We start from the raw sequence: 16,969 nt of genomic DNA, 5'->3' as shown, positions 1-16,969 counted from the left end.
ATTATATACATCTCCCATACTTCTAGATATTGAGATGCAATTTTTATTTCTCTTTACCTATCTTTAACCACTATATTACTTCCAATAGCTTTCATCAGAGACATGCAATTTGCTTCAGTTATGAAATTTTAAAAAATACTGTTATTAATTATAATAAACCAAATGAAGCATTTTGGTCTGAGGATAAATTAACAATTGTTGTATTTTGTTCTAGATATTATAAAGTATTGTATGCTTTTTAATTCTGAACAATTATTTAGAATAAAAAAAGATGAAATACACTTAACATGAAGATATATAATCAAATTTCAGGTGTTCATGATTTCTTCCGTGTCAAACATACTTTGCTTATTTATATGTGCTTTCATTTGTATATTCTAAAACAGAAATTTTAGTTAAAAATCTTGTTCTAAAATGGGAAAACATCTCAAATTATAAATTAGTGGTTTTTTGGATTAATCATGTGTTTAAATAAAATGCATAATTTAGCATTTTATAAATTTTAAATATTTTATTTCAATTTATATATTATATTTTTGAACTAAATATACAACTCACTAAATTTCTTATAGATTAGATTTTTTTTAGTTATAAAACTTTAGGTTAAAAAATTATTACTTTTTTTTAGTTTACAATATAATGATTAAACTTGTCCCTCACTTCCTTCCAAAGAGAAGAAATAAGAATTAATCTTCAAAAATATATTTTTTAAAAAGGCAATTGGCTAATTTGTAGACTTGCAAATGTTAACTCAGAAACAGGGGTGAGTATTTCTGGAACTTGTAACCATCAGTCACTTCTTTCTGCCCACTAAACTAACTGGTAGGCAGGTGCAGATGTTACAAAATCTAACATCGCAATTGACACTAATTGGCATAGTTGTTGGCAGTCTTATCAGAAAGCAAAGGGCTGAATGGTTGAATGGGTTTAGAGAACTTGAATGGTAATAAGCATTTTTATATGCATCTTGAATTACTTTTGTGACCCAGACTAACAGGAACACTTTATTCTGACCTCATCCTTCAATGAATAGAAGTTGTAGAAAGCATAATATGCAGTGTATGTGATTACTGATTGTTTTTCAGGTAACCTTTTACAGCTCTCTGCTCTATTGCCTACTCCCCTCATCTCCCACTCCCCACCTCCCAGTGCTCAAAGAAAGCAAAGTACTATATATATGGGGAATAAAAAGAAGACAACTATTATTACTGAATATTGAATTAATTTATTTGAGTAGTTTGCTGCCAAAAGCTTGATGCATGTCATAGGAGTTTGAGCTAAACTTAAAAAAAAATATTCATAGAATTCATCGATGAAACAAAAAGAAGTCTGGGACTTGCTTCTTAATTGTCTTGGAGCAAGTGTGTGAATCAGTGGGATATAGATGAAACAAAGCTTGAGTAGATAAGTTTTGAACTTAAAGGATGGATACATAGGGGTTCATTAAGGTATTCGTTTTGTTTGTGTATATGTTTGCAATTTTCCAGAACAGAAATGTTGTTTGCTTAATATGCCTGGTGACTTACCCCCTGCTGTTGTAACGTTTTTTTCTGTACGTGTCATTTCTTTCCCAGGATCTGCTTTCCCCACCCCACCTCAGTCCCTTTTATCAAAAGTTACCCATCTAAAGTGAGAACTGCATAACTGATAAACTAATCTGTGTGCTCATGTACAAATGAGTTAATTTCTAGGCAGTGTGGATTTTAATAGCTTTCTAAAGACTCTATCTTAATTGAAAGGAATGAGTCTTAGGTTGGAAATTGTAGCCATTGGGATGAGTATTTGTTCTGTTCTGACCATATGCAGACTATGCTGCACCCTCACAGAAGTGTTAAGTAATAACTTTGGATGTTATGCAGTGATTGATCTCAGGTCTTTTTCCCAGAGGTAGTGATGTATTTTTCTTCTATCGAAATACTTTGCAAAAAGAAAGTGCTTTTCTCTAGGTTTCAAAATAGAACCATGTTGTCAGTACATCTAAGGTAAAAAATATTTAATCTGAAAAACATCCATTGAGTATGAAAGTGAATCATTATACTTGTATCAATTTTATGACGTTTTAGTTTAAAACATAGCTTTTCCATAATCCTGTAATCATAAAGATAAAAGTTAGATTTTTGATTTAACTTGATTAGATAATTTTTATTCCAATACAGTCCATATTTATCAAGATCAGAGCTAAGCTTTTTATGAAGATCGTGAAGGAACAATGCTAGCCCACCCTCATGACCTTCCAGTTTAGTTGGGAGGTGTTGAGATTAATAGTAATGATGGTAATATAAGGCATAATATGATAAGTACATAGAGATATAAAATGTTACAGAAATTTAAGGCGAGGAAAGACCTCATTCCATTTAGCAGAGGACAAGGGGTGGTACTGGTATGGTAGGTTTGGGCAGGTTGAAGCAGAAAGGCAAGAGCAAACTTAATGAAATAAAAAGCATGTGGAGGCCGGGCGCGGTGGCTCACGCCTGTAATCCTAGCACTTTGGGAGGCCGAGGCAGGTGGATTGCTCAAGGTCAGGAGTTCAAAACCAGCCTGAGTGAGACCCCGTCTCTACCAAAAATAGAAATAAATTAATTGACCAACTAAAAATATATATACAAAAAATTAGCCGGGCATGGTGGCGCATGCCTGTAGTCCCAGCTACTTGGGAGGCTGAGGCAGTAGGATCGCTGAGCCCCAGAGATTGAGGTTGCTGTGAGCCAGGGTGACGCCACGGCACTCACTCTAGCCTGGGCAACAAAGTGAGACTCTGCCTCAAAAAAAAAAAAAAAAAAGCATGTGGAGCAGGGAATAAAGGATGGATAGTGGGATTCTATTAGGCTGAATTGGCAATTCTAAGGTTAGGAAGTAGCAGGAATAAAGTTCAGGATAGAGTGCCTGTGCACATTTGCTGAATGTAAGAGAAAGAGGGAAGAAAAATCAAAATGATAAGTTGCTAGATTGAGACCATTAGTATAGAAGACCTGGAGGACTATGTGGAGAAGTTAAATTTTATTTATTAAGCAACCAGAAGCCAAGAAGGATTTTGAGCTGAGAAAACTTGTAAGATGCATTAAAGCCACACTTTTAACTGGTCGATGGAAGTGAATAGAACTGTAGTAGATTGGCAATAGGGCTTTGGGAAGGTTTTCTGGTTACATGGGGTTGCCAGTAGTAAAATAATTTGGAAGGAAAAGAGTTGATATTTGGCATAGTAGTTGATAACAGAATTTGAGGAGATAGAGATGTCAACAATAGCAGAGGGAATGGAGCCAAGCAAACAACACTTGCTCAATGGTGTGGTGTATCTTTTAGATTTAGTCATTTTCATCATCCCTACTTGTGATATGACACATAAACCATTTCTCCCTCTGGCCAAATTGGCTTGCTAATTAACTTACAATATGAACTGAAATTCTTTGATACCAAACATGAATCTCCAAATCATTGACCTGACCTAATGATTTATTTTTTTTTAACCTTTTAACATGGAAAAATGTAAGAGTATACACAAAATTGAGAGACTAGGATGATAAGTACCATGCTGTTCTTGTATACCTCCCCTTGCTCACCACTTTTTTTTTTTTTTTTGGAAGGAATATTTTATAGCAGATATTGCAAGCCTATAATTTGATGCTCTTGTTTTTTTTTTTTAAGTTTGTTGAGTTGCAGAAGTTCTGTCAATTCCCAAACCTGTGTTGGCTTATTATCTAGTACACTGTTCTTTTTTCCCTCAGAGAGAAACCTCCTTAGATTTTGCATCAGTGTCAAATCAGTTGCCCTTTTTTGGTTAAATCACAGTCATGTTCTTTTTCTGTAATGTATACTTTTTAACTTTCTGTGAAATATATTTAAGGTAGGAGATGTATGTCAGACAAATTATGACATAATTTACAGATAAATTATGACATAATATACATAATTTACAGACAAATTATGACATACTATACAGACAAATGTATGTGTATGTCAGAAAGAAAAAGTAGCAAACTTGTTAGTTAACTGGATAATAGGGGACAGTTTCTCACTGTTTTTGAAGGAAGTTGCAAATATAGAATGGGAAAAGGCTAAAATAACCTTGTGGTATTGGATTGGTTGGAATCAGAGGTATATGTGAAGTTATAGTTTTTTATAAGTAGATAGAAACAGGTTTACATGTATTAGTATTTGCTTAGGGCTTAACGTTATAATGGACAAACTTGGCAGAAACCATCTCAATGACAAAGTAACCTCACTGGTAATGGGACAGATTGACATTGTGTGTCTTCTGATTTGATGCTAAAGAAGGCACATCACTTCTGGGGTATTCCTGCTAACAGTGTGTAAATCGTGAGGAAACATTCCCAAATTTAGGGACACTACAAATTAACTGGTCTATAATCTTCAACACTAGTAAAGTGTCCTAGTCAATATGGGCTACTATAACAAATATGCCACAGACTGAGTGGCTTAAACAGTTATTTATTTCTTCAGTCTTGTTGGCTGGGAAGTCCAAGGTCGAGGTGCTGGCAGATCTGGTGTCTGGGGAGGGCCCACTTCCTGGTTTGCAGATGGCTATCTTTCTTGCTATGTTTGGTGTGGCAGAGAACAGAGAGGTTAGAGCAATTCTTGTGTCTTTTCTTTTAAGGGCACTAATACAATCAAGGGGGCCTCACCCTCTTGGAGGATGGCTCACCCCCAGGATGTTCATGAGAACAATAGACACTATATCATTTTTCTGTTTCCTGTTAGGAGCCATATAAAGATACTGGTAACTCTGTTAACCGTAACTTACCAGTGAGCATACCAATGGCTTATAGAGTTGATAAGCTTCCCTATATACTCTTTTCAAGTGCATGATTAGTTAGGTTGGTTTTTGGTTTTTGTGAGTGTTTTTTTTAACTAGGGTCTTCCTTGAGATGCAGTGGAGACAGAGTAAATGGCTCATTGTTAGCTGATTTACTGGGTAGATATGATGAGTAGGTCTGGGGCATCAGTTTCTGTATTTTTCCTTTATCAAAAAAAATTGGAGTAAACCACATGATAGGGAAAAAAAAGGAGTTTTATTGTTCATGTTTATAAAGCATTCTGTTATTAGATTTGTAATCCATGAAAAGTTTTAAGGACATAAAATATATACTAATTCTTTTGGGAGTAAATTTGATACTAAACTTTTAAGATGCAAACATAAAACCATCAAATATGCTACTGGTAGTATAATGTAAAAAAGTATATAATCATAAATATTTTCGTATACATGTTAAGAATAATGTTACTGATGGCCGCAGAGGCTAAGAAAAGAATACAGACCTGTTGGAAAATCCTTGGTAGATAGGAGCATAGAAAACAGAATTTTAAATATATTTATTGTTGGCCAGGAGAAATGGACTATTAGGGGAAACTGTGAGTGCCTAAGGATATGATTTAGAATGCTAAACAGCCACTGGTAGGTAACATAAAGGATGATTTGTAGGAATTAATGTGTCACAATTGCAATATATGGAAATTTAGGAAGAGGAAAGACTTAGATATTTTTGTGAAAGTCTTATACCCCATTTAGACTATGGATGTGTTCTTTGGTGGTGAGCCATCAGCTTAGCTAATGGGATTTTACTGGGGGACATCTATGGTAGCGAAATACATATGAAAAGCAGAAGAAATACTCATAAGAATCAAATTAAATTAAAAGGATAAATAATGGAGGAGGTATTAACAAGAAGAACAAGAAAAATGGAAGAGCAGCAAAAGTAGGTATGTTGAAAAAGGTGAAAAATAGATTTAGAGTAATCGTTATTGTGGGAGGAATACATAGTGTAAGTTGAACTGTGAACAATAACCAGCATTTATTGAGGACTTATTATGTACTGGGCTCTGAGAGCTTGACTTTATTCCTCATAACCACTCTACGCTCCTCACAACCCCTCAATGTATCTTGTAGATGAAGAAATGGAGACATGAACTGTTAGGTAACTTCTCTAACTAAGGTCAAACATAAGCATTCTTAAAAAGATTTTTTTTTACTTGCCAAATAATCATACATATTTATAGGATACATATTAAAGTTTGGATACATATAATGTCTCTCCCTGGAAAGAGAACAGGGTAAGTAGCATAGCTATCATCTCAAGCATTTATCATTTCTTTGTGTTGGGAATGTTCAGTATCTTCCTTTTAGCTATTTGAAATTATGTAATGCATTATTGCTAACTATAGTATCCTACAGTGCTATAGAACACTAGAACTTATTCCTCTTATCCAGCTATAATTTAGTATCCTTTAACGGCCCTCATTTCCCCTACCATTCCCAGCCTGTACTGAACTCTGTCCTACTTTTTACTTCTATGAGATCAACTTTTTTTTTAGCTTCCACAAATAAGAAAATGCAGTGTTAAACTTTCTGGTTCATGGCTTATTTCACTTAACATAATGTCCTCCACTTCTATCCACGTTACTGCGAATGATAGGATTTCGTTCTTTTTATGCCTGAATAGTATTCTATTGTGTGTATATACCTCATTTTTAAAAATCCATTATTTGTCTGTTGTTGGACATCTAGGTTGATTCCATATCTTTGCTGTTGTGAATATGCTGCAATAAACATGGGAGCGCTGAAGTCTGGGATACAATGATTTTTTTTTCTTCTGGATAAATTCCCAGTACTAGTATTGCTGGATCAGCAAGAACAGTAGTTCTATTTGTAGTTTTTTTTGGAACCTCCATACTGTTCTTCAGAATAGTACTAGTTTACATTCCCACCAACAGTGTATAAGAGTTCCCTTTTTTCCACATCCTCACCAGCATGTGTTATTTTTTGTCTTTTTGTAATAGCTTTCCCCACTGGGATGAGATGATACCTCATTGTGGTTTTAATTTGCATTTCCCCCATGATTAATGATGATAAGCATTTTTTTCTTTTTTTTTTATTTCATCATATTATGGGGGTACAAAAATTGTTAAGGTTACATATATTGAAATGGTAAGCATTTTTTATTGATCATTTGTTTGTCTTCTTTTGAGAAATGTCTGTACAGATCATTTGCCTACTTTTAAATCAGTTTTTTTGTTTGTTTTTTGCTGTTGAAACATTTCAGTTCCTTGTATAGTCTGGATATTAATCCCCTGTCATATGGATAGTTTGGAAATGTTTTTTCCCATCCTGTAGGTTTTCTTTTCGCTCTGTTGATTGTTTCCTTTGCTGTGCAAAAGCTTTTTAGTTTGATATAATCTCATTTGTTTAATTTTGCTTTTGTTGCCTGTGCTTTTGAACTCTTATTCATAAAATTTTTCCCAGAATTATGTCCTAAAGTGTTTCACCTATGTTTTCTTCTAGTACTTTTGTCATTTTGGGTCTTACATGTAAGTCTCTGATCCGTTTTGAGTTAATTTTTATATAGGGTGAGAAGTGGGAGTCTAGTTTCATTCTTCTGCATGTGGATATCCAGTTTTTCCCTGTACCATTTATTGAAGAGACTGTCCTTTCCCCATGGGGTGTTCTTGGCACCTTTCAAACACAAGCATTCTGATTGTTGAGGACAGTACTGTGTTAGATACACAGGATTTCACCGTGGTCTGACAGGGGAGGGAAAGGCAGCTTCAATTGCTCTTTATGTTAATCTCATCTACCTGGAGTTATTCATTAAGCTGATATAATTTACAGTGTGATCTGCAGAGAATGACCTTATCACACCAATCCAAAAAAAAACTACAACTATAATTAAGCTGGGCAAAATGATGTAGGATATTTTTTAAACTGTAAAACTGAAATTAAAGTTGTTACTGATCAATTAATGAGGCGATAATTAAACAGAAACTAGTCAACCTGGCTGATTGTAGATAAATACCTAAAATTTGTTTTTGCAATTCACATCTTTTGAGATATATTTAATTACATTTATGACATATGCATATTAAATATAATTTTTGTGACAGATCTTCATCATTCTAATTCTTGATGTCTTTGTCATTATTACATATATATTTTGGAGAGAAATAAAAGGCTGTTTCCAAGGTGATAGTGATAAACAGCAAACTTACAAAAAATAATTCTCTTTTTCTTTTCATAAAACAACCATCTCATTTTCCTCTGGAAGGTCAATAGAGGTATCATAACTATATTTTGAAATATTTAATAATCTGAAGAGGAAGATAAAGGAAACCTACACTTTTTGTGTTATATTATGACATAAAACTATTATAGTTCATACTGAAATATTAAGAATTGTTGATATTATAGTAACATTAAAATATTGGAGTTTTGTTATGTTTTACCCAGAAATAAGTATTGAAATAAGCAGCTTAGCAAATTTATTAGGTCTATTAAATAATAGAAAAATTATGTGCTGCTTATTGTCAACATCTCAGCTTTTAAAATTTTAAAGTATATTTGTGTTTTACATCTCCAATAGCAGTTTGTGTAGAATTTAGTGAACTATAATAATGTTAGATGGTGGTAATATCCCAATTTAATTAACTGCATGGCATAAAAATTCCTTGATTAATGGGGAGTATGGATATACCTCATCTATTTGATAAATAATTTAATAATATTTTTTGTTAGGAGTAGCTAAGAGTTAAGAACTAAAAAGAGCCAATAAACATATCTATCTCTAGAACAGCCTTCTTTCAAGGTGCAAAAATACAGTGAGCATCTACTATATACAAGCACTATTTTTTTGTATTTAGATTATTAATACATTTGCTACTTATAACATGTAGATTTAAGTAAAATACTCCGAGGAGTATTTCAAGGTAATCGTTCCTATAAATTACATAACTTATATAGTTCTTTGATTTTCTTACATGTAAAATGGGAGGAGGAGAGGGTGGAGTTGGAATATATTATTTCTAGGATCTTTGCTGGCCTAAGAGTCAAATAAAAAAAACCTGCAGATCTTTTTCCACATTTTGTGCAGTATGATCATTTAATATATACCATGAAAGCTTGTGGTACATATTTAAAATGATCAGAGTATATCTATGTGCTATGGAACTAGTTATAACTTCCTGAGAATTAGTTATAGCTTGATCAACAAATCTGTTTTTTATCCTTCATGTTGTTTTCAGACATAGAAGCAAGATATATAATAAAAGTCTTTTTTAAAATGGTGGAATATGGATTTTTATTTTAGATTTAACTCTGCACAGTGCTAATCTCTTTATCATTTAATGACAAAGAATTTACAATTTGTGTATGACAAAAAAGATGATTGATACGGTGAATCAAAAACACTTCTAATAGCCTGTATCTTCCCAAAGTTTTATTATTTTTGGAAATGATTTTTTGGCAAATGTTTTGTTTTGTAAGTTTTACGTTTCTCATGTTGAATGAATTTTAAAAATGTTTAGCAGGTGCCTACTGCAATAGAAGCTATAATATTTTAACTGTGTCATGAGGTATTTCTGAGGAAGTGGGGTTTTTTGAGTTTTAATGGTGAAGGATGTAAGTAATCTCTCTCAAATGTCAAATTAACTTAGGGTGTGTACTTTCTTTTTCCCTTATAATGACGTAGATAGGAAAATTGAATGTTCCAAACAACTCGTGGAAACTATTCCACATCAACATTATTTGTACTACAAATGCAGTTAAATACTTTTAATGGAATACAAAGTTACAGGTAGATTATTAAATGTGGGAGAAAATACCTTTTTGAAATAGGAAAGATACCATGATTTTGAATCATATATATTCTTTTTATGAATAATTTTCAATCAAACTGATCTCTTTGATTAAGCTGTAGGAAAGTTTTCAGAAAATAGAGTATGTTAAGATGAATTTCACTTACCATATCCTGGTCCTGATTAATTCAAATTTATAATGCCATTACTAAAAATTAGCCTATCATCTTCAAATGATTGGGGAACAGGGGGCACTCTGATGTGCTTAGACTGTCTGATCCTCGTATGTTTTAGAGTTTAGACTTCTCAAAAGCAGGCAGCACTTCCCTGTGCTGTTTCCCATGTCGGCTCTATTTGCCCTTTAACTCTGTTTTTGTAAATGATTAGTTTCATGTTTACACCGATTATTTAGGCTATGGTGAGGAGAACCAATTGGAGATACAGAAGAATCTATGTGGGGAGGCTGGCGAATTGTGGAGTCTGTGTGAGAAATACAGTGGCCCAAGTTTGGGCTACAGTGGAGATGGAGAGAAGTTGGAGTATTTGAGAGGTTCCCCAGCCCTCTGTTATTTCTAAATCTATTTCCTTTCTTCTTCTATGTCATCTCTCTACTTCCTCTCAACCGTTTCCACTGTGCCCTCTGAATCTCTTTTATGACCAGCAGACTCCCCTGTATCAGCCTTTTCTTGAATGTTCCACCACTTTCCCTTAACTGAAACCTTGCAGGAGTTTTTTTCTCATACCACACGCACCTCAAAGAAGGGAGGTGGGATTGTTTTTCTCCGAGTGTCATTCTAGACTGTTCAACTCTCTCTCGTAAACCCCTTCTTTCAAACTCACATCATCAACTTCATCACTACCTCACCCTTGGCAACCTTTAAGCTTCCTTCCCTGCATCCCTCTTCCTGTACTTGAAGATTAGCAACCAGTCCGTGGCCTGTCTCTCTACTTCCATACAAAATCAGTCCCGGTATTTTCTCTCCCTCCATTGATGACACTCCTGTTTTTATATCCTTTATACAGCTTAGATTCCCTGGCCTGTAATTATAGTCACTCACTTATGAATGCCATTCACTACTTCACCTCTTCATAGTCCCAAAGTTAGATGAATTCAGCCTCCCACTTCCTCTATGCCTATGTCCAAGCACCTGAGCGTTGCTGGCAAACATCACACACCACAGGCAAATTCTCATCCTAACACACGCATCCGCCAGCGTGACTAAGCACCCAGCACTAAGGGGCAGTTTTGTTGTTTCTCTGATCAGCTTCCTCTTCCGCCTGCTCCTCGGTGACTCTTTCACATCTCCACCGCAGTATTCATACTTCCCACTTTCCTTCCCAGTGGATATGACTCCTGAATGTCCCTCTTCTCTAGACCTGACCATCATAATTTTTATTTTTGTTTCATCTAATTTATTCTCCAAGCTGTAGCCAGAATGATCTTTTAAACATGTAGAGGATGATCTCACTCTCCATTTGGAACTGTTAATGTTTCCCTTGGCTCTCCCTGTTCTTTGGGTGCAATTCTTCCCTTTCTTTTCTCTGTTCCAGGCACACTGGTTTTGAACCAGCTAAGCACTTTCTTGCTGCAGGGATTTTTTTTATATGATATTCTTTCTGGAATATTCCCACTCACCTACCACTAGCACACTTACCTAATTCCTAATCACCCTTCTCATCGTGGCTTAGAGATCACCTCCTCAGAGAGGCCAGCCTTCCTGCTGAGAAGTAAAGAATAATGAAAATTAAGAAGGAAGTATGAAAATTGCTGAAGATTTGTGACCTTTCAAAATACAATTTTAATAGCTAGATTGTAGAAGGTTATGGGGAAAGGTATGTGGTAAGAAAACAAGTACAGAGCACTTGTTTCAAACCCACCAGAGAAGAGGAAAGACATAGGTACTGTGTTTCCCCAAATATAAGACCTACCCATAAAATAAGCCCTAGCAGGATTTCTAAGCATTTGTGCAATATAATCCCTACCCCGAAAATAAGACCTAGTGCTGGGCGTGGCTACACAGCGTGTCTGCACAACTCATGCGTTTCGTTGCGTAGCGGTAAAGAAGATGAGTCAGCCCTTCTTATCGCCCCATGAGAGCTCTTTTGCTCGACATGAGAGATTGGGGCCAATGGTTCTAAAGGAAATAGAGTCACAAGAAATTCAGGATGGAATTCAGGGTTTGGAGAGTTGTGATGATGTTCCAGAAGATGACTTAACTATATTTGAATAAATGTAGATCATTGTACCGTACATAAAAAAAGTAACACATCCCCTGAAAATAAGCACTAGGGTGTCTTCTTGAGGAAAAATAAATATAAGACCCTGTCTTATTTTCAGAGAAACATGGTAGCTAGGGAGTACTCTACATGCTTGGCAGCAGAAAAGAAGGTAGCTGGTATAGACTGAAAGGTGGAAAATCTGAAGTGTAAGGGATTAATTAAGCAGAGAAGGCAGGAGATGTAAGTAAAAGAAAAATTACAAATCGCTTGTCAGCCTTTTGGCTAAGATCAAGTGTAGTAAAGAACATGGTTGATATACAAGAAAATAAAGAGGATTCATATCTGTGGCTTTGATTTTGGTAAAGAGAGGAGGTCATCTGCCAAGAGTGTGGGGAGTATAATATTATAATTAATGGAAATTTGGTACACTTGAGTCCTAGGTGTATGTAAGGACAGAATATAAAATCTTTGCTTAGATCAGGTGTTTCTAAATGCTTCTAGCATTATATATTTGGATTGTTTAAAAAATGTAGAGTTTTTACATCATTTAAACTATTCTAGTGTTTTGAGGCTGCTAAGACACTGTGATAATATTGTCTGCCTGGAAAGGTGTGAGATTTTCCTCGAGCCCCAGGGCATCATGCCATTTGTCATTTCACTTTTGGTCTATTTTTCTTTTTTGCCCCACACTGAATTTGACTTAATTTATTAGTTTCGGTTGTCTGTTAAAGGAAAGATCTTTAAAACTTCTAACCCCAGAGGCACTTGAGCAAAACAAAAATCTCTTGTTAATATTGGAAACTGTCATATCAGAAATTAACCATCTAAATACATCTAAAATAAAAGGGCTTTATAGCCACAAAACCCACAGAATTTTAGACCTAGCAGGGATTTTTGGTATATTGTGGGTTGAGGTCTCTCTTTTTCAGTTGAGGAAGAGAAATCGTCTGAAACACATTGTAAAATTGGATGTTGTAGATGAAGTCAGTAAATCTGCATTCGAGAATCTGAAATGAGTACCAACCTCTTAATCAAAATGTAGTTTTAAAAAACAGCTACTATTTATTGTGTGCCTACTAGTGAAAGATCTGAAGTCACTATTGATTGTATATTATAATAACAAGAAATTAGCACACTTCACTTAAAATTTTTTAAAATATATAATACATGTATACAGGATAAAATTCAAAAAGTCTAAGTGGATTTATAGTGAAAAGCAAGCCTCCCTTCCATCCCTGTTCCTCAGCCACTCTATTCCTCTTATGCATTTGTACAGAGATATTTTATGCATTTTAAAACACGCAGGTATGGTTGGGTTTTTTTCTTAATAAATGATAGCATACGGTGTACACTATTCTGTATTTTCTTGGGAATGGTTTCATATCAGTACATATAGAGCTGCCTCATTTTTAAAGAAGGGCACTAAATTCTTACATGATACAGAATATATATTTATATGATACATTTAAAGGAAACTTTGGCTGGGTATAAAATTGGGGGGCTATGTTTCTTTTTTGTAGTGCTTAGACCATGTTATTCTGTGGTCTTCTATATCAGTGTTGCTCCTGGGAAATTAGGCTGACATGAGTTTTTTGCTTTCTTATACATTTTTTCTGCCTAACACCCCCATAATTTATTCTTTAGCCTTAAAGTTCCATAAACATCATCAATCTACAAATTAAAGGTCTTATTTTAAAAATAAGACCTTATTTTATCCTATTATATGTTCAAAAGTACATTGATTTTTGCTTTATGAGCCTTTTTGAAGAAGATAATTATATTCTTTGTATCCCCTTCTTCTTCCAATGTATCTATTGTCTTCCCTGTAAATTGGTTTTATATTGTTGATCTTATCTATTTTGTTTTATATGATTTCTCTATGTCCTTGTCTTTCTTTTTAGTCACATTATTCTATTTTTGGTTGCTTTTTAATGTGGCTTTTATCTCAATAATGTTATTTTTCTCTTCATTTTTTTCTGAGTTCTACCAGCTTGATTTTCATTTCCTTCTGTTGTTGTATAATCTCTTCTTTGAACCTTTGTTTTTATTCTTTGAGCTCACTTTTTTTTAAAGAGGGGTCACATTTCCTATGGTTGCCTTTGAGACTTTGGAGAATTATTTATCTGAACTCTTCCTGTGTTTCTTTGAGGAGTTCTTGTGTTGTATGCTCTTGATTTACCTTTTTCTCTTTATACATTTTTTTCCACATTGTATGCAGAGATCCCCTGTATTGGTTATGTTGTAATGGGGGCAGAGAGTGAAGCCTACAGCTTGTCCTTAGGCTTGTTACCTGTCACCAAATCTGGGTTATTTCCTTTGCCCTCAGGATCATTTCCCATTAGTTGTTGGCATCGAGAAGGTAGAGTAGTTCTTCATGTCAGGTTCTCAGTGTCATTTAATGAAATGCTACCTCTACTCTACATCTGCTTTTTCAGTCTCCCTGGCTAAATTATTGGGTGTAAACAATGGGTATGGCACAGTAACAAGGATTCTTCAATTCAGTCTGCCCCGCCTCTCTATGGTGTTAAACTGTGGTTCACAGAGACATTCTCTGCTTCTCCTATGGCTTAGACTTGCATTGAGATTTTACTGATCTAATGATAGCATCAATAGAATCATTACATCTTTTGTTCAGAATTATGTATCTTGAAGAAGTCTGTTTACTGCTGCTCCATGGAGGCCTGAGAAGGCATGCGATGGCTGTAAGCATGTTCCCTGCCCTCATTTAATATTTGCTGCTATGTTTTATAGTCTGTGATTTGGAGTCTGGTAGCTTCTTTGCTTCATTATATAATAAAGTTGCAAATTTGTACTCATTACTCATCAGATGTACAAGAGAATTTAGCTTCTTTATTTATTTTTTTATCATGTATAAGAATCTCTCTCATAAACCCTCTACCTTTAGTAGGGGATGGTGAGAAGAAAAATTTGTCTCTAAACAGGATTTTGGCCTCTTTTGGTTTGAACAGTCTCTTTCAGATAGCGCAGTGTGTCAGTTTTCTTCCCCTGTTCCCTGAGGTGGCAGCTGGGTGTGAGTAAGAGGGACCTTTGGGGATGGTGGTCAGTCTGCCTCGGGACGATAGTTGTGGGGAGTAGAACTCAGACTCACGTGCTGTCCTCGTAAATCTTTGCTGCAAGGGCCTAGACTGGTAACCTCTGAGTAATAAGTCAAGTGCTCTCTGGGCTCTGAAGGTATTGAGGAGGCTTCTGCCATCCATATCCCTGGGTTCTGCATCATGGATTCACCCAACTGTGGATCGAAAATATTTGGAAAAATATTGTGTCTATACTGAACAATTATTACATTGTATTAGGTATTATAAGTAATCTCAGATGATTTAAGATACACACGAGGATGTGCATAGGTTATGGGCAAATACTGTTCCATTTTGTATCAGGGACTTGAGCGTCCACAGATTTTGGTATCCACAGGGAATCCTGGACCAATCTGCCATGGGTACATGTTTACCTGCAATCATGGAGTCCCCTGTACCATGTGCTCTTCATCTAGGCCTAGACCTTCACTAGTCACCCACTGGAATGCATAGAAACTTCTGGATTCCCATCATGATGTACTCAGGCCATCTGTCCAGGTTCTTCATCAGTGCTGTGCTATTGCTCCCACAGCATATTCAAAATGCTGTGAAACTGAGTCCTGGGCTTTGCCAGAAGCTTCAGCCTCCCCTAGACTAAGTCCCAGAGCAGACCTCTAGCCTGGATATTGTTAGGGTACCTGATACTTGTCAGAATGTTTCTACCAATTTTTCCACACTGCTACCCCATTACCTGTCTCCAAGGGTCCAGCAAAAAAGGAAATAGTGAGGACTCTAATATCCGTTTTTAATGAGTGTCTTTTAAGAGAATTAAGTGATAGTGGCGAAATTGTTAGGGATCATATATCTTGGCTCTGGTTCAGGTTTATTTTGAAACTTGAGCAAACTTAAGTATCCTTTTGTTAGATTGTCTGCTGTAGACTTTAATAATATTTGTAAGCCTCTCATATTAAAAAGTTAGGGAATAATCATCAGTGAGTAAAAAGGAAGAAAACTAATAGTTTTTTATTTTAAATTAACTATGATTTCTTAATTTGAATTACTTTTATATTATTTACTTGGAAATTAAATTTTGCTCTTAATAATATCTCTGTTTTGAAAGAGTAGGGGTCTTTTGTTGTATCTTCATAAATGACAACTTCACAAAATTAGTCATTTATGATTGACAAAAATATGACAGAACTTTCCAAAGTTTGAATGGACTTTTGATAGTCAGCACCAAAGAATTGTGTCTAATTAAAGCTTCTGTTTAATTAAGATAACAATGCATAGTCCTTCATTAAAATTAACATGGAAAAAGTTCTTCCTTGGTCCTTGGAGAGGATATTATATGCAAGCCCTGATGTGTGGGTTGCAAAATGTCACTGGAATTTATATGCATTACTTGTCTAATTGCAGTAAATGTAGCATGTCCAGATAGGTTTGGAGTTAGAAGGCTGTTTGTTACTTACTGGAAATCACTTGAAACCTCAGTACCCAGAGGCAGCTGTTCACAGGTCCTTCACCTCTCCCCAGAGATGACGAGGGAGACTCTGTTGTTGGACCCTGTCTTTCATGGCTGGAGCAGTAAACATGACAGGTTGTTTGGGAGCCATCTGTTTAAAATGGCTGCTGCTTTGTATGCAGCAATGAACTTGAGATCAGTTTTTTGTCTTTCTTCATGGTAACAGTCTTATTTGGTGTCACAACAGGTGGAAGTTGATGGGTCGAAACTGGATGTGACCAGCACGTGGAACCTGGCTTTGCCCTTATTGCCTGTCAACGTTGATGGCACTCAGAGGACTATCCAGGTAAGTGTTCTGATGATTTACTTAGCAGGCCTCCTCAAGTTCAAAATCCTTGTCAGTACCTGTGTGGTTAATTACAGATATAGGAGGGAAAAGCTGTATTTTATTCATCTTATACTTTTTAAAGTTGAAAACATTTTTTTCTTATTTTAGAGGATCTTGAATGAAGTCTTAATCTGAGGAATTAATGTTTTCTATTTTAGGCAATCCAAGAAGATCCTGCATACTCTTCTAAAAATATTAGAAGATTAGCAGTTTTCTTTGCCTTTATGGGTTTTTAGTTGTAAAATATGACTCACTTTGTTACCTTCTTTTTCTATTCAGTTGAAA

The 16,969-nt window shown here is 35.3% G+C and overlaps 1 protein-coding gene across 2 annotated transcripts in view; it reads left to right on the top strand.

Annotated features, from left to right (window-relative positions):
• The window catches only part of PCCA (propionyl-CoA carboxylase subunit alpha), a 373,670-nt gene that overhangs the window by 265,027 nt on the left and 91,674 nt on the right, over window positions 1–16,969 (top strand). For both annotated transcript variants that reach the window (XR_012922419.1, XM_012751855.2), the window contains exon 20: window positions 16,544–16,642. Coding sequence is in view for 1 of the 2 variants with exons in the window: in XM_012751855.2 (XP_012607309.1) it covers window positions 16,544–16,642 (99 nt within the window). In the remaining variant the exon portion in view is untranslated. The remainder of the gene's footprint in view (window positions 1–16,543; window positions 16,643–16,969) is intronic.

The sequence above is a fragment of the Microcebus murinus genome, chromosome 13 (assembly GCF_040939455.1).
Source record: "Microcebus murinus isolate Inina chromosome 13, M.murinus_Inina_mat1.0, whole genome shotgun sequence".
Taxonomy (NCBI): domain Eukaryota; kingdom Metazoa; phylum Chordata; class Mammalia; order Primates; family Cheirogaleidae; genus Microcebus; species Microcebus murinus.
This window is presented reverse-complemented; position numbering and strand designations above follow the sequence as displayed.